The following is an 18,133-nucleotide window of genomic DNA, read 5'->3' on the forward strand; positions in this document are numbered from 1 at the left end:
AGTAAATACACTTACTTGGCTGTTTACAAATGTTGTTTATTTCTTCCTTTCCAATAGTCCTACCCATCTAATTACATGGAGTCGATGAAGCCCAACAAGTATGGGGTCATTTACTCTACACCATTGCCTGATAAGTTCTTTCAGCCCCCAGAAGGCCTGTCGCACGGGATCCAGATGGAACCGGTGGACCTCACGGTGAACAAGCGGAGCTCGCCGCCTTCCGCTGGGAATTCGCCTTCATCCCTGAAGTTCTCGTCCTCGCATCGCCGAGCCTCGCCCGGGTTGAGCATGCCTTCCTCTAGCCCGCCCATCAAGAAATACTCGCCGCCCTCGCCAGGCGTGCAGCCCTTCGGCGTGCCGCTGTCCATGCCGCCGGTGATGGCAGCTGCTCTCTCCCGGCACGGCATCCGGAGCCCAGGGATCCTGCCCGTCATCCAGCCAGTCGTGGTGCAGCCCGTCCCCTTCATGTACACGAGTCACCTCCAGCAGCCGCTCATGGTCTCCTTGTCAGAAGAGATGGAAAATTCGAACAGCAGCATGCAAGGTAACTTCCTCCGCTGAGCCGAGCAGCTGCACCGGCGTGGTAGACTGTGCGCCAGCGTACTATGAGAAAGCACAGAGCACACTTTCTTCAAAGGAAATACTGGCCTGCCTCGGGCATTTCCTTTTGATTCTGTTGAAGTGTTGATAGTGGGAGAGCTCCCAAGGATCAGGCTGTCTGTCTAATACCGTGCAGTAATTACCTTCACTATATGATTGTCAGCTTTGGGATAGTCACGGTCTTGATTTCATAATTTTGTGTTATTGAATGCCAGCATGGTTCTAGGTACAGAAAGGCATTTAATAAATACTTTTTGATCGTGGTGGTAATTAAAAGCTGCCTTGTATACCAGCTGGTCTTAGCCAGAGGAGTATGGGGTGGAAGGTGGAATCCAAAAATCCCAAGAGAAAGTCCTTTTTGGAGAATTCTGAGTCTCTGCATTTGCTGCTTGCTGGCACGGTAATGATCAGAAGAAACGAGAATCCTTCCCACCCCCCGCCACCACCTAGTTGTGTCCCTTTTATATATAACTTTGCCAAAGGCAAATCGATACTCACACCTCAGTACTGTGAATAGGAACTGCGCAGTAAACTCTTAAGAGCTGAAATTGGTAAATTGTACATAGACTGACTCTTGCATTCTTATTTTTTAGTACCTGTAATTGAATCATATGAGAAGCCCATATTACAGAAAAAAATTAAAATAGAACCTGGGATCGAACCACAGAGGACAGATTATTATCCTGAAGAAATGTCACCCCCTTTAATGAACTCAGTGTCCCCCCCGCAAGCATTGTTGCAAGAGTAAGTATGCTGAGGCCTACCCGGGATGGCCATAGTGGCACACGTCTTGGGACCTGGCGTGGAGGGACCAGATTTCAAATGTGTGATGTACTGTGAATGACCACTGGGCAGTGGCTCAGTATCGCTGGTCAGCATGGGAGAAGTCCTCCAAAAACACTGTGTGCTCTGTTGCACGGACAACATGAGCACAAGTTATGCTGAGTTTCCATCAGTTATGTACCCATGATCCTGCACCCTACCACAGGAAGCATTTTTGTTTTTTTTTTTCACCCTTCTGGGCTATGGATACATAGTTTCCCCATACCTACAATTCTGGCCTAGCTTGAATTTGGTGATCTGGATAGGCAACTTAAACTTGGATTGTGAAAAGTTTTCATGTGGATACATCTAGCACTCCAAGTTAGCACTTCTAATCAATCAAGTATATGGTTTCTACCATGAGGAATGTCAAAATCTACAGGCCACGCACAAGCCCAAGAGAGACACTCCAAAACAAGTTCTATAAACAGTGGTGGCAGCAGGAAGTTGTCCCTGGAGCACAGAGAAGCTTAGCTTTGAAAGAACTCTTCATTTTCGGGTCTTTTCAATCACATGTGCTCACAGAATATTCCTTCTGTGGAATGGCCAGCCAGCAGGAGGCTTGCCCTGTATCGGTCAGCATCAAGCGCCTGAGTGGGGGTATGTGTTAGGTCCACCAGGCTGGTACCTTGGTCCCTCCCTGGGGTTAAGTCATGTCATTGGTAGGATTTGCCACTGTGGCGCTCTCTGCCGTCTCCCCGTGGTTATGGTGGAGGCCATTGTTATTGATCATGATTGGTGGTGGTGGTGTAACTTTGTCTGTGTTGTGGTGCTTCGGCATTGGACTCAGCGGCCAGCTTCCTGTCCCCGCACTTTCCCAACTTGACCAAACGTGCCACCCACCTTTCCGCCGATCTTGTCCACTCCTCTCCCCTGCCCAGTTACCTGCAGCAGAATGTGAATTGTCTGGCTGTAGAGCCTCTCTTTCTAGTACCTCCATGTACGTTCTCATCATAGCCACATTCAGCTCAGAGGGGCGCCTCCATCGTCACTTGTTTTCTGCTGTGCCAAATCATCGTTCTTTCTTGGTTGTCCCAGACTCCCTGATGGATGAAGAAGAGCATGGATCTTCTTTCCCAGCCACAGCCAGTGGGGAGAGGGTCTGTGCTGCAGTTGTATGTTAGGCTTCACCGTGGCACACAGCCCATTCCACTTTCCCAAGTGTTTTCAAAGGAATTCTCGCATGCGCCTGTAACAGGCATGTGGGAGCCGGATCAGATGAGAACTGAGAAGCCAAGCATTAGGTAGCTGGTCTGTAAGCACACTGTTAGCAACCAGGGGGGACCCAGGCCCAAGCACTTGCTTCTGGTACAGTGGTCTTCCTGCCTTCTCATCCATTTCCCACCCACGGCCTGTGCTTGCGTGCGAGGAAAAGTAGGGTGACTAAGCAGAAGAGACATCTTGTAGGCTGAGGGACCTCCTGATGACGGGGGTGGCTCTGGCAAGGTAGCTTGCAACATGACATGCACTTGTAATTGTTCCTGTCCGCGTGAGGGAAAAATGCCATGGAGCTGAAGCCAGGCGCCTGCCTGCGCAGGGAGGGCGCGTTGACGGAACAGGAATTGTTCCAAAGTCGAGGTTACTGCGCACGGCAGAGCAAAGCACGACAGAAGGCCATCTGAAGGCAGTGTTACGTGCTGTGAATGCTGCCGAAAGAGAAAACTTTTTTCCTTGCCTGTTCCATGTTCTTCTGATGATCTCAAGCTCAGTACCCTTTAATGATTAATGAGTAAAGCGCTCATTTGAATGCTGACCTCAGAATGCAGTGTGCGCCTCAGAAAAATTCAGCACATCAGCCACAACTGGGACGCGCGCTCTTTGAGTAGTTCCCTCGCAGATGTTATTAAGTCATGTCTTGGAGTGGGCCCAGTAGCAGCCCACACTGGAAACCTTGTAGCCAGGGAAGTCACTGGAAACAGGCGCCCCTGTGGTGAGGCAGCCCCAGTAATATTTGCCTTCGCAAACCCTCCTTTCTAGAGGCTGACTTTACGAGACAGCTGTAAAATCCTTTGGCTTGACCCTAGTTATGGCAAACAGCATGGCTGTTTGGGACGCTCAAAGGTGTATCGGATTCCTTTTGTCGTATCTTGGCGAATATGTGAAATCTGTGTTTGGAACGAAGAACTTGGGGATCCATTTTCCCTCTTGAGCTGAGACATGACCAAATGGAAAGACCATAGAGTGTGAGACCCCAGGACCCCCATCTGTAGCTTCAGCTTGACCCGGCGTCAGGCTCCCGGAGAGCAGGGCTGCTGACCACACTCTGAATGTGGCTGCTTTGTGAGGCAGATGCTACTTCGGGTAGAGCTATCCTGATCTGACAGTGGGACGTTCTCCAGAAAAGCTTCTCCTGACATCAGCAACTGGAGCGCAGCATTCCAAGTGGGTAAAAGTGTTTCTGAATATCCGAGTGTTCACAGCTACCAGTGTGGCGGCAAGGCCTTTGCGTGCATCTCGCACAGTAGCCTTCAGAGAGAACTTTTTTATCAACATCTCCATTTCACAGAGTACAGCCTGGGGCTCAAAGTACCTTGCCCTGCGTCACAGAGAGGATCCAGGTAGAGCAGGAAGTTAAAGGTGGATGCCGCAGCCTGGCCGTATGCCTTTATATATGAAGTTAGACAACCGAGAAAAGTAGTCTGCACAGAAACTGCTGGCTCTCACCCCGTAAAGCCCCGTTGTGGGGGTTTCTTAGACCAGGATCCCAGAGGCGCAGGAGAGGTCTGTCCGGGCATTTCCTAATTTCTTAGTTTCCTAATTTCTTAATGACAGTGGGACTTCTTCATTGGATGGCATCCAGTTAAAAAGTAAACTGGTAGCTTTTTTCTTTTGGTTGAAAAGTCTAAGTGCATCATGAAGCCTTAGAGTTTTTGTATCTGTCTGTAAACCTCTCGCTTCTCTGTTTTCTCTGCCTTTGCGTGGGTGTGAACTGAAGTCTTTATTTTCCCTTCACACTACTTCATGTTCCCTTTTCCATGTATCCAAACCTGGGTTTTATCACCTGCACCCTCCTCGGGACATCAGGGCAGGAAGATAAAACGGCACAGAAAACAGTTCTCTTTGCTAAAATGACAAGTGTGAGCAGTAAGGTCATGAAAACACAACTTCCATTCTTTTCCTGGTTGACTTCCTAGCGTGCCTGAAGAGGCCACTGACCAGGGAGGTGGACTCCCTGGTTCCTCTCAGGCACGCTTCCTGATGTCTGTGATCTCACAACCTTGAGTGTCTACCCTCCCCAGTGCATCACGGGTCGTTTTGTTCTTCCTGTACACACGTGAATAAAACTTCACGCCGCATTTGGAACATCTTAGGAGCTGTAGGACCAAATCTAAAAGAAATCCTTTTATTACAGTTGAAAGCCAACGACAGAGGATTGTGATGGGCTGAGTGACTAGTCACTCAGGAGCGTGGATGAGCAGATGAGAACTTTCCAGTTGCTTACGTTAATCAGCAGGAGAACCTGCGAGAACTTGCCAGACGTCACAGCTGTTCCCCATGCACCTCCTCCCCAGCACCTTCCTCTCTGCAGCAGCTGCTTTGTAGTAACCCACCTGGGAAGATCATGCAGCCTGAGGGATGTGAGAGAAGGCAGGGAGACTGGGAGACAGGCTTCTCGTGAGGGGGCTGGGCTGCTTCAGGGCCGGGGTTGCAGGTGCTGGCCTGCCTCACCTGACTGCCCATCGGTACCACGCTGAAATTCCCCCCGATGGGGGGTAAGGGTGACCTTCAAGTTTGCATCTGGGAAGACAGCAAGGCCAGCTTCCTTTTTGAGCAGAACCCCCAACCGAGAATCAGCTGTGTGTTGGCCATCTTTAGGAGACACAGGAAATGCCCGTGAAGTACAGGATAAAATATAGTTGCATCCTGTCTTCTCGTTTCCCCCCTAAAGACCGGCATGATGATCAGGGCCGCCTGGAGAAGCCGGGGTTCGGCACTGCCTGGTGCCACAGCATCCTGCAAGCAGGCCTGTGTGTGTGTGTGTGCAGGGAGTGAGCCTCAGCTGGCGCCTGGCACCTCCAGCCAGCGTAGCTCCTGACTCTTCTCACTGTCCTTGCTTCCCTCCCTGTCTCTCCGCCTAGCCTGTGAGCTCCTCCAGGGCAGGAACCCTGTTTTTATGCATCTTTGTGTCCCAGTGCCGGGCACAGTGCCTGGCTCATGCTAGGTGCTCACTAAATGTTTGTTGAATGAATACAGCACTGCTGCTCGGGATGATCAGCTCATTTCTTTTTGGTTTCTTATGTTGGGTTCTGCCCAGTGTTGTGGGCGCTGTTAGTAGACTGGAGAAAAGAAAGCGCCTGCTCTCAACCTTTTGTATTTAATCTTGGCTTTCGCAGGAATCACCCTTCAGTCATAGTCCAGCCTGGGAAGAGACCTTTACCTGTGGAATCTCCAGACACCCAGAGGAAGCGGAGGATACACAGATGCGATTATGACGGGTGCAACAAAGTGTACACTAAAAGCTCTCACTTGAAGGCACACAGAAGAACGCACACAGGTGAGAGGAACCGCAGCTCCCTCTTCTCTCCTAAGAAGGGGTGGAAGGCAGTGCTTGGCTCTCAGAGGTTACTCTGATCGATGATGGTTTTCCTAGCGTCCTGAAAGCTATTACGGTCATCTGCAGATGTCTGCCCATCATCAAGAAGGAAGTTTTGGGTTATGATTTACCTCTGTCTTAAATCGGAATAGATTCAGAGTGATCCCTGTGGCCAAGCCCCTGACACTGACTTGAGAGTCTGCACTCTCCAGCGAGGGGGTAGGGGAAGGAGTGGAGCCGCCTCTGCTGGACAGAGCGAGTGCTCTTGGTGTCCAGGATGCGGCCTCCATAATGTCGCTCCCCCTCTTTGTGGAGGAATGACACAGGACCCTGCGCTGTTCTTTTGTCTGCTCGGCCCTTCCCGGGTTTGCTGCTTGTCCTTCCCGGGTTGGCTGCCGACCCCTCCACCTCCGTGGAGGGGCGGCTCCCCCTGCCACTTTCCCCGCTTCTGCGGAGGAGCGGCACACCGCCGGCCGGCTCTCTCGGGGGCTGCTCAGGTGTTCCTTCAGGTGTTCCCTCAGATGTTCCTCAGTGCATGTTGTCTCTCCTCCACCAATCCCAACTCTGCTACCCACACGCAGAGCACGCTGCTCTCCTCCAATCAGGAGCAGGATCAGCTCCTGCAGCTTATCAGTCAAGTTGGCGAGAGGCAGCTGCGTAGAAGTTTACTCCTCCCCAGCGCCATATTGTGGGAGAGCAGATGCATAGAATAAGTCTTAATTCCAGTAACTTAGTCTAGTCTCAGTCGCTCCCCACACATAAGAGCTGTCATTCACGCACGCACACACACACACACACACAAACGATCAGAGTCACCACAGCAGACAGTCTTGTACAGAGTAAATAAATGCAGGAGTTGAGTAGAAATGGGGTTCAAATAGAACACTTGGAGGGAGAGAGAGATGAAGAAATGGGATAATTTGGACTTTTAAACTTGAGAAAGCTCCGTGCCATTGCCTACCCTATTTTTTTTTTTTGTTTGTTTGTTTCTGAACTCAGAACCTCAGGAATCTCGTGACTTGGAGTTGCTAGTACGATTATTTACAGAGGGACTCCGGGGTTTGGGCGGGAAAAGGAAAGCCAGGTGTCTGGCGGTGTGAAAGTGAGCCCTGGCCAGGAGGCAGAGGGGAGGATCGCCCTGTGGACGGCCGGTGCCTGCCTCAGCGGAGCGCTGGCCTGGGCAGAGCAGAGGGTGGTAATGGGCGTGCAGGGCGACACCCTGACAGCGTGCCTGCTCCTCTCTCCCTGCATTCTCGGGGCATCAGTGGACCCAAGGAGGCGGGTGTAAGCAGCTTCGAACCTAAAACCCAGTACATGCTTGGGTGGCAAACAGGAAAGCGCCTCGCTGCATGTGTGCCGTGTGCAGTGAAGCAGATGATGCAATTCTGAATATCACATTGACGTGCCAAGGAATGGGAATCCTGCAAGGTTTCTAGAGCGTGGGGGAATTAAACAGGAATTAATCTGTGATACCCGTTATTACTAATGTAGGAACTGTGACTGCCCTGCGTAGCTTCGAATGTGTAAGCGCCTTCCTCCTGGCTCTCCCTGGCATTTTCCCCCAAGGGCCCTCTTTCTCAACTGTAAACGATCATCCCACAGGAGGCTTGCCCGTGGACTTCAGAACCCTCACAGTTGCCCCTCTACTCGGCAGAGAGCCAGCTGAACGTCGGGAGCTGTCATCTGTCCCCCTTGTTTGTGTTGTGGCAGGGGGCAAATAGGTGAACTTCTGGGGCATTCCGCTGGCGAACCCTCACCTCCATTCTCCCCTTCTTCTGTTCCGCAGGAGAAAAGCCCTACAAATGCACGTGGGAAGGGTGCACGTGGAAGTTTGCTCGGTCTGATGAACTGACAAGACATTTCCGAAAACACACTGGCATCAAACCCTTCCAGTGTCCAGACTGTGACCGCAGCTTCTCCCGCTCCGACCACCTGGCCCTGCACCGGAAGCGCCACATGCTGGTCTGAAGGCCTCTGCCGCCCACCACAGCCCCGTGCCCGCTCTCCTGGCTCTCGTCTGTCCTCCCTCCCATTGTCTAACGCATTTTTTACATGTACATTTTCATCTGGATTCAGCTGGTCTGAATCTCTGAATTTATATCATTCAAAACTTCCGTATGGTCAGTAGCAGACACTCTAACCCTCCCTCTCCTTACCACGGGTCAGACCTAAAGAATGTGAACACTTTTTTTTTTTTTCCGGGGATGCTAAGCAAACCCTTCTTACAGACACGTTTAATGTCATGAGAACAAGGGAACATGTAAACTAACACGACCAGTTGTCAGTTTGTCCGTGTATGCCTCAAAAGAATGTCAAAGTAAATGTATTAGAAACACAGTACACAGCCTGCTAATCCTTGCCAGAGCCTTCGTACCTCTGTGCCCTGTGATCGCAGTGGATGCCCGGCAGCGCCAGCAGGGGCGGTCCCCTCACCGGTTAGCACAAGTGCAGCGAGATGTCAGAGCTAGTGCGGTCAGCTCTTCCGGTGTCCTTCGCAAAGCCTGCTGGTTGGCCTGGAGTTACCGCTGCTTCTCATCAAGGTCTTGGCCCGACTCTGTGCCTGCAGCTCAGACGGAGTTCTCTGCCATCGAGGGGAGACGAGCCAGAGCTGCCGATTTAGGTGGGTGACATGTAGAGTTCAAGGGATGATGCCGTGCTTCCGTAGCCTGGAGTAGCAGCAGAGTGGCCTTGAGGAGGGAAGGGGGGCGGGCACAAAGGAGGAAGGTGACAGTCCCTCCCATTATCGGGGTTGTCACTGAGGCTGCAGCCTTTGCTTAGCTGTGCGGTGCAGTCTCCCAGCCTCAGTCTCCGCACTCAGCTATGCAAAGCCACACAGCCAAGCCAGACACCAGTGGGGTCATCCATGCAGCGATCTCCACTCCTGCGTGACGCAGTGGTAGCAGGGAGTCTGCAAACACATGGGCTCCGTAGCAGTAAAAAGGCTCTAGGGGGAGAGCGTGGGTGGTCTTTCTCTTACACCCTGTTCGTGGCTTTGTTTGCAAACAGGGAAATGTTGAGTGGTACTTATATTCCCATATCAAGTTAATTGCCTACTTTTGATGCAGAAGCTCTTCTCTGTGAGCTGTAGGGTGCCAAATCGGCTGTCATTTGTGGTCATGACAGACATCATCTAGAAGCATCTGCTAACGCTCTAGTCAATCCATCAGGGAAGGCCCGAGTGTCCCTGTTTGCAAATACAACTCATTGTGAAGCACACAGATCTTTATTTTGAGAAATGTAGATTTATGAAAAATAGAGAAAACCACAGTTCAGGGATTTATATATATGTAGCTCAAAAAACTCCCAAAAATTTATTAGTGGAGCTAGCAATTTCCTATCATTACCAAGTATACTGTCAGAAGAATAAACTGAAAAAAAAAAATCATAATAATGACTCGTGTTTATGTTAAATATAAATAGCACCGTTATTGGGGGAATTTTTTCAAAAGCAGGCTTTTGAGCACCATGAGTCGTCTAAATGCCAATAAAAATTCATACACATAGATGCCATTGATCCTAAATTTGAAGAAAGTGGGCGACGGTGGTCGAGTGTGGGTGCGTGTAACCGAATGCCCCTTCGTCCCTCCATGGAGGATGGAGGAGGAGAAGAGAGAAGAATGGAGTCCTCAGCCCAGCCACAACTTAGGATCCAACACAACTTTGAGTGGGAGGAATGCACTGTCGCATCGTCTTTAAAACATCCGTGGACGAGTGATTCTGGAGGCCTGTGACTTCTGTGGGGGGCTTGCTTTGATGGCCCTGTATTAATAAGCGTTAGTCCCTAAGAGGCCCTACTCACCCGCCCTGGAACCAGCCGAAAGGAAATGGAGTTGAGAGAAGGCAAAGAAATTTGTTATCTTGGCACTTGGGTTTGATTTTCTTTTCGTTTCTTTTTTTTTTTTTCTCAGCACTGCAAAATTTGTTTAGAATATGAAAACGTTGTAATTGGACTGTTTCTTTTTTTTCTTTTTCTGCAACTATGACGTGAATTGAGGAATAAAAATGGCTCTTGGAAAAATAGGTATTGTCTGTATTGTAAATGCTTAGTCACGTTCCTGTCAAAATGTTCATCTCTTGAGATAGTTTTTCCACTGCACAGCGAGAATCCAGCTGGCATGCAAGGAACTCTTGTCCTGATAGGGGTGACCAGACTCTGGTTGAAAGGGAAAGGGGGCTAAGGAAGGGTACACTGACCTTTGAGTCAGCTTTGAGGCTGAGTCCAGGTCATAGAAACTTCATGGATTCTCAGGAGATTTGATGTGTTTGCTATGACATACATAAATTTTTTCAAAAGAGCAAGCAAGACCCTGCAGACTGTATCATTCACATTGTTCACTAACAAATATCATTTTAATTCTGAAAGGAAAGTAACCCAGAGAAGCTGTTCTCTGTTCCCATGCTGGTCAATATCTTTTAGTATGCGATTGGCCTTTACCAAATTTTTTCTTATATATATTTGTATTTTGCTATAATAGTTGAGAAATTTAGTTTCTTAGTCACTTTTAGCTGTTCTTATGGAAGACCTCAAATACAAGATGAGATGCCCTTGAACATGTGGTTTCAATGATATACCACACTACTATCGATGGTGATTTCAATTGCAGTGTTTTAAGTAAATGAAAATGATTTGGTGAACGTGGAGTTGGTCTCATGTACATTCTATTTGTTAGAGATTTTCTGCAGTTGTTACTCCAGTGTCATCTTGGAGAAGAAGTTAGAAAAATCCAGTAAGAATCCATCATAGTTTTGAAATGTGAATCTATATCATAAATGGGCATTAACATTCTAAATCACTTGGTTTGGAGAATGTGTTAGCAGCATGGCTACATTGAACTAAGGAGATGTTAAATACACAGAAGTTTCAAGAGCCTTGGAACAGAATGAAAGGGGACTATATATATGTGTGTATATCCTGTTAAACACCCATCTGCACTATCAGTATTGCACTAATGTGGAATTTGAAAGGCTATATTACTGATACTGTATATCTGCACGTCATTCCTGATTTAGATTGTTTTAAAGACAATCTGAAAGATCTAAGGTTTTGAAAGAATTTGGTCTGAAAATATACAGTTGTCTTGAAGGAATTGCTATCATACATGAAGTTACTCAGTTTTTATTCTCTTCTTGGTCAAAGGTTAACAATTTATAGATGATTGCAAATTCACTTAAATAATACATTTACAAAGCCATTTTACATGCATTAAACGAGGGCTACAAAAATATCATTTTACGAATACTAGCACTTTTTTTCTCTGTTATGTACTTAGTGTTAGAGGGTCAAAGTAATCTTTCTGCTTAGCATCTCTTAAACCATACCTGCAAGTATAGCAGGATTATTACATTTACAGTACTTTAATACTTGTATAAACTATGCAGAAATTTTTAATAAAGTGTAATATATTTTATAAGCTAATAAGACTGAATGGGTAAAGGTTTTTAGCATGCATTAGTATACTTGCAAATACTGAAACATTTTGGTAATCTTTCTTACTAAAGATGTGAATGTTTAATGTACCTTCTCTGTTTCTACTCTGTAGTCCAATGGGAATTCAGTAATGACATTTTGTCATGTCAAACTGTGAACATAAATTTGTACTGTACAGTCCTCATATACTATATACAGTATGCAATATATGTATTATATACTTGTTAATAAAACCATCAGAATATTAAATGTGATCATGTGGTTACTATGGATCACTGGGAGCAGATCCTACAGGGCAATGTTAAGAGACCCCGCCTTGGAATGTCAGGGTAAGTCACTCAATCATTGTTGATGGAGGGAGGGAAAAAGATCTAACTGGAATCTTAATTCAGCCCCGAAGCCAACAGGAAGTCTAACCTCAGACTATAAAGCTGCTGGCACCCCTGCATAACTAGACTCAATGAGTGCATTCTTGGAATATTTGTTGCTTATGATCTCTACTGTTAGGGTTCCCCTAACCCATGCAGACGTTTAGCTCCAAGGCCTAATATTCAATGGGTTAATGGTTGGTGCATTACAGTGGGAACTTGGTGCACTTGTGGTGTCTGAAGGCAAGCCTTTGGGAGGTGATTGGACGGTATTAAGCTGCTAGAGTGGGCCCCACAGTGGAATCCTTGTGGCTTTATAAAGAGACCACAGAGGGTAGAGGAAGTGTGCTCTCCAACTACCTCCTGGCCTGCCATGTGCTCCTCCCTCTGCATGAGTCTACCCTAGCCAGACACTAGGCTAAGTGGGGCTGTCCAGTCGGACTGCTTACCTCCGAAACTGGAAGCCAAGGTAACACCTCCTTCCTAAGAATCTCCTCTCAAGTATTTTAGTTAAAGGGGTGAAAAGCTACCTGCTTCCAAATGTAATTTTCAGCCTTTGTAGCTATTTGTGTTCCCCAAGAGTGAATGTGTTGGAACTTTTAATTCCTCAAGGCAGCAGTGCTGGGAGGTGGAGCCTCATGGGAGGGTTTGGCTCAAGGAGGCAGATTCCTGATGCATGGATTATGCCCTTGTTTGCCTGGGCTAATTCTGGAACTGGATGAGTGACCTTGAGAGCAAGTTGTAAAGCAAGGCCACGTCCTGTGTTTCGCCCCTTCTGCACTGTCCTCTTCCTTCCCTTTTTTTTTTTTTTTTAAAGATTTATTCATTTGAAAGTCAGAGTTATGTAGAGAGACAGGAGAGGCAGAGAGAGAGAAGTCTTTATCCGCTAGTTCATTCCCCAGTTGGACACACTGGCCAGAGCTGATCCGAAGCCAGGAGCCAAGAGCTTCCTCTGGGTCTCCCACGCGGGTGCAAGGATCCAAGGACTTGGGCCATCTTCCACTGCTTTCCCAGCCCAGAGCAGAGAGCTGGATTGGAAGTGGAGCTGCCGGGACTCGAACCAGCCCCCATATGGGATGCCAGCACTGCAGGCTGCAGCTTTACCCGCTACACCACAGCACCGGCCCCTCTCCTTCCTTTCTGACTTCGGCTGTGTTAGAAAGCAGCACAGAGTCCTCATCAGATGCAGCCCCCTGAACTTGGACTACTTTCCCTTATAAATAACCCAGTCTCAGATAACTGTTACACTAACAGAGAGAGGACTAAGACACTTGTCTTAAAAGTATGGTGTGAAGGACACTAAATTTGTGGCTAGTGTGAAACATCAGGAGTCATGATTTAGGGAATGGAGTGTCCAGACAGTCGCAGCATTAAACTCCATCTGGGTAGACATGATCATTTCTCCAGGCCCGAGTACTCGTGCCCATGGACGCTAGTCCGCGGCGCCCCAGCCGACAGCGATGACTACGGATTTAGAGCTCTTGTTTAAGGCAGAACGTACTGACTTCTCCCTTTCTCCTTCCGACATAGTTGAAACTCAGATACAGCTGGTTGGGTCTCAGCAGCTTCCAGCGCCCTGGACTTCGTCTTGGCAAAACACAAAATAAAGTCTGACTGGCCCTTGACACAGGCTTTGCCTAGAGAGCTTGGGGAGTGGGAGGAGGCTAGGAGAAGACCGAATCCAGGCCTTTGGAGTATTTCTTCATCAGCTGTCCGCAGGAAACCCCTCTGCATTTACCCCGAGGGAGTTGACTACAAGCTCTTTCAAAGACTGTGAGGCTCTGGTAGGCTTGCACTTGTCCAGCTGGCTGGTGTACTCCTCCCACCGTGTGTGTATTCTGCACGGATGATGTGACCCTCACCCACCTTTCTAGGGGAATATTATGCTACAAGCTGGATTCTGCCCGTGTGAATGATCAGGGTGCTGACCAATGCGGATTCTATGAGATACAGGAATCTTTAAGGCGGTGAGGAGATTGGGCACACAGCAGGAAGACATGGTTATCGCCCAACGTTTTAAATGCTGTCAAGTTGAAAAAAGTAAGAATAGAAGTCTTGCTGGGGGCAAGTTATTAATCCAGATGTGAATGAAGGGAAAGAAAGGGCTCTTTTCAGGGAAGGATGGTGTGGAGAGATAAGCTCAGGTGCATTGAGACTGGCGTTGTGGCGTGGACACGCGCATAGCTTCGAGTGCTTCTGCTCACGACTCCCCTGATTTTGTGTTTCCCACAAGCACCCTGAATGCTTGGCGTTGACTTGGAAGACAGCAACTGGATCTTCAAGCTCCGAGGTCACGGTGCTTTGCCACTGCGTTCTTCCTTCTCGCAAGACTCAGGAGCTCTGTCAGCGCGGGACTGGGTGTCTATAAAATAGTCCAGGCGAGGAGGCGCTTGAAGACGTCCAAGCGCCTGTCCGTGACCGGCCTCCCGGACTGCTCGTGCCGGCCCTCAGTCCAGCACAGATCCCCTGAGTGGTCCTTCGGGGTCACCGTCAGTGCCCACTCTCCTCCACCTACTTGGCTCTCCTTCCGCTCCTGAGAGCGCAGGTGTGCGTCCACCAGAATGAGAGCCCCCCGGCTGGGCTGGGGCTTCTCCGCCTTTGTGTCCTCAACTCGACGCACAGAAAAGGTATCCTGGGATAGCGGCTTAACTGCTAGCTGCAGTTCCAGCCTCTCTCTCACCCTTGTGCATCCAGCTGGCCACCTCTGCAGGCCCTCCTGTGCCTGACCTCCATCCATTGCTGTCACCTGTCCCAGCTCAAGCCAGCCTCACATCTCATCACATGACCGCCCCTCTGTGGAAAATCCTTCCACAGTCCTCACTGACCCTGAACCTGGTTCGTCTTGATTCCACCTCTTTCCCTTTAAAGCCTCATCGGTCATCAGTCATTGAAATTTTGTGGGTTTTTTTGTTTTTGTTCTCATTCTCCCACCCCTACCCGAGAACCTTCAAACACTTGCCAGATTCAGCAACTTTGGTGGGTGACAAGGCATTCAGGGAGAAATTAATCAACCCCCTACTTAATTTCTTATTACCTCACTCAAAAGTCCCCTCTTCTGGGGCTGGTGCTGTGGCATAGCAGGTAAAGCCCCTGCCTGCAGTGCCAGCATCCCATTTGAGTGCCAGTTCAAGTCCCAGCTGCCCCTCTTCCCATCCAGCTCTCTGCTCTGGGCTGGGAAAGCAGTGGAAGATGGCCCAAGTCCTTGGGCCCCTACACCTGCGTGGGAGACCCAGAAGAAGCTCCTGGCTCCTGGCTGTCGCTCCCCCTCTTCGTGGAGGAGCAACACAGGATCCTGCGCTGTTCTTTCGTCTGCTCGGCCCTCCCCGGGTTTGCTGCTGGTTCTTCCCGGGTTGGCTACTATCCCTTCCACCTCCGTGGAAGGGCAGTTCCCCCTGGCCGCATTCCCCACTTCCGCAGGGGAGTGGCACACCGCCGGCCGGCTCTTCTCGGGGGCTGCACAGGTGTTCCTTCAGCTAGATGTTCCCCATAGATGTTCCCCATAGATGTTCCCCGGTGCATGCCGTCTCTCTCCTCCTTTATAGTCCTCCTCCGCCAATCCTAACTCGGCCGCCCACACGCCGAGTACGCTGCTCTCCAATCAGGAGCAAGTCCTACAGTTAATTGGTTGAACTGGAGGCAGCTGTGCGGAAGCTGTTTACTTCTCTCCCAGCGCCATATTGTGGGAGAGCAGATGCATAGAATAAGTCCTAATTCGAGTAACTTAGTCTAGTCCGGATTGCTCCCCACAGATCCCCCTTTCTTTTTATTTTTTAGCGTTGATACGCGCCTGTCTTCGGTGTCCCGCGGCACACACTCTGCTCTACTTGCTAGAGTTGCCACAGGCTCTTACAAGTCCTATCAATCAGGAAAACCGAATCCGGGTCCTCTCTTCGCCATGTTGTGAGGAGGTTTTTAGGCGCTGATGCGTGCCTGTGTTCGGTGCCCTGCAGCGCATGCTCTGCTCTGCCTGCAGGGGACTTACAAGACCTATCAGGCAAACCGAATCCAAGCCTTCTCATTGCCGTATTGTGGGGGAGACTTATTAGTGTTGGTTTGTGCCTATCTTCGGTGACCTGCAGCTCATACTCTGGTCGAGCTGCTTGCTGGCGCTTACCGCCTTAAATCAGGCAGACCGAATCCAAGCTTAATATTGTTGTATTGTGGGGAAGCCTTACTGATGTTAATTCGTGCCTGTCTTCGGTGACCTGCGGCGCATAAGCTGCTAGCTGCCCGCAGGTGCTCATCGCCTCACTTGATTAGGCAGACCGAATCCAAGCTCTCACATTGCAGTGTTGTAGGGAGGCCTTTTTATTTCTCTATTTCTCTATCTCCGGGCATTCCTATTTCTCCCATTTTACTTCTATCTTCCAGCATTCCTATTTTTCTCACTTTACTTCTAAACTTCTGTTTCTTTTATCCCTGCGGCTTTCCGGCACCTCGCCCCGCCGGCGGGTTCCGGGCTCTGCGCCGCTTCAGCCCGCGCGCCTCTCTCATCTGCGCAGCTTCCCGGCTTTGCGCGGCTCGGGTTAGCGCGCTCCGCGGTCTCCACGCTTAACCCTTTCGCGTCTGAACCACGGCCTACGCCAGCGTTCCCTATCTATTCACGCCCCGTGCTCTCTCTGCACGCGGCGGCTTCCGCGAGTAACACAGCGTAGCTTGCGTCTCCACCACTAGCATTCAATCCAAGTTCCCCGGGCTAGCCTGGCGAATTCAACCCAGCGTACGTCTCCGCCCCACGGTTTGGCTTCCCGTCCTTTGCTCCCCGGGCTAATCAGACAGATCCCAACCTGGCTTGCGTCTCAGCTTCTGGTTTCAACTTTTCGCCCCCTATTCCCGGGCTAACTTGAGAATCCCAAAGTGGCTTTCGTATCCGCCTCGGCCTGCCCCCCGCGGCTTCAATTTCCCTAACACTTTTCTCTACCCGGTATGTTTCCCTAAGTTTTCTTCCAACAATACTCCTCCCTCATTTCTCCTGGCCTCTCCCCACAGTCCGAGTCCGAGTCTGTTTGTTCTAGCTTTCACTTTCGCTTTCGCCCTTAGAGATTTCTCCCAGCTTCCCCCCGTAGTCCGTATATGAGTCTATGCCTAGGCTTTCAATAGCTTCTTCCGGCTCCTTTTTCGTCCGGCTTTTCCCTAGGCTGTTTGCTAGTCTCTCTCTCCGATATTTTCCCTAGGCTGTTTGCTAGTTTCTCTCTCCGATATTTTCCCAGTTCTTCCCGTTTCTTCCCTCCTAAGTTTCATATCCGTCCTAAGTTTCCTATCCGAGCTAGGTTTCCTATCCGTCCTAGGTTTTCTATCCGAGTCACGGCACCATTATGTCGCTCCCCCTCTTCATGGAGGAGCAACACAGGATCCTGCGCTGTTCTTTCATCTGCTCGGCCCTCCCCGGGTTTGCTGCTGGTTCTTCCCGGGTTGGCTACTATCCCTTCCACCTCCGTGGAAGGGCAGTTCCCCCTGGCCGCATTCCCCACTTCCGCAGGGGAGCGGCACACCGCCGGCCGGCTCTTCTCGGGGGCTGCACAGGTGTTCCTTCAGCTAGATGTTCCCCATAGATGTTCCCCATAGATGTTCCCCGGTGCATGCCGTCTCTCTCCTCCTTTATAGTCCTCCTCCGCCAATCCTAACTCGGCCGCCCACACACCGAGTACGCTGCTCTCCAATCAGGAGCAAGTCCTACAGTTAATTGGTTGAACTGGAGGCAGCTGTGCGGAAGCTGTTTACTTCTCTCCCAGCGCCATATTGTGGGAGAGCAGATGCATAGAATAAGTCCTAATTCGAGTAACTTAGTCTAGTCCGGATTGCTCCCCACACTGGCTTAGGATCAGCTCAACTCTGGCCATTGTGGCCATCTGGGGAGTGAACCAGAGAATGGAAGACCTCTCTCTCTCTCTCTCTCTCTCTCTCTCTGCCTCTCTGAAACTCTGCCTTCAAATAAATAAATAAATAAATCTTAAAAAAAAAAAAGAAGTTACCTCTTCTTTGTGCTTGTCTTGGGTGAATGCCACTCTCCCTCCCCACAAGAGGTGCGAGGTGCTGTCTCCCTAATTCCTCCCATGGCCCTGCAAGCCTTTCTCTCAATCCTTAATCATAATGGCCCTGCCTCCTTTCCTCTGCCTCCTTTCCTCACTACATCTCAGATCCTCCTCATATGCTATTCCAGGTGCCCAGTGTCCAATCCCCAGGGCCAGGCACAAAGTAGGGAGGGTTCAGAAGTGAGTTCAGAAGTGTGGCAAAGAAGGTGTGTTGAATGAGCAAATGGGCAATCGAAACTAATGTTAATTAATTGAGTATGTACTACATGTTTTGCCCTATTCTAAGCACTTTGCAGGCAATAATTAGTTTAGTTCTCAACACTGTAAGGCATGTGATGATTATCATTCT

General features: G+C 49.6%; 1 protein-coding gene across 14 annotated transcripts in view; it reads left to right on the plus strand.

The window, feature by feature from the left end:
* The window catches only part of KLF3 (KLF transcription factor 3), a 30,803-nt gene extending 19,170 nt beyond the window's left edge, over positions 1 to 11,633 (plus strand). For 4 of the 14 annotated variants that reach the window (XM_070069641.1, XM_051842467.2, XM_008275006.4 and 1 more), the window contains exons 3-6: positions 145 to 544; positions 1,194 to 1,344; positions 5,757 to 5,917; positions 7,743 to 11,633. In XM_070069641.1, coding sequence (XP_069925742.1) covers positions 145 to 544; positions 1,194 to 1,344; positions 5,757 to 5,917; positions 7,743 to 7,924 — 894 coding nt within the window. In that variant the 3' untranslated portion in view covers positions 7,925 to 11,633. Of the gene's footprint in view, positions 1 to 57; positions 545 to 1,193; positions 1,345 to 5,756; positions 5,918 to 7,742 lie in introns of all 14 variants that reach the window. The other 10 variants (XM_070069638.1, XM_070069635.1, XM_008274992.4 and 7 more) reach the window with 5 other exon arrangements.
* Positions 11,634 to 18,133: the final 6,500 nt, after the last annotated feature.

The sequence above is a fragment of the Oryctolagus cuniculus genome, chromosome 2, assembly GCF_964237555.1.
Source record: "Oryctolagus cuniculus chromosome 2, mOryCun1.1, whole genome shotgun sequence".
NCBI lineage: Eukaryota > Metazoa > Chordata > Mammalia > Lagomorpha > Leporidae > Oryctolagus > Oryctolagus cuniculus.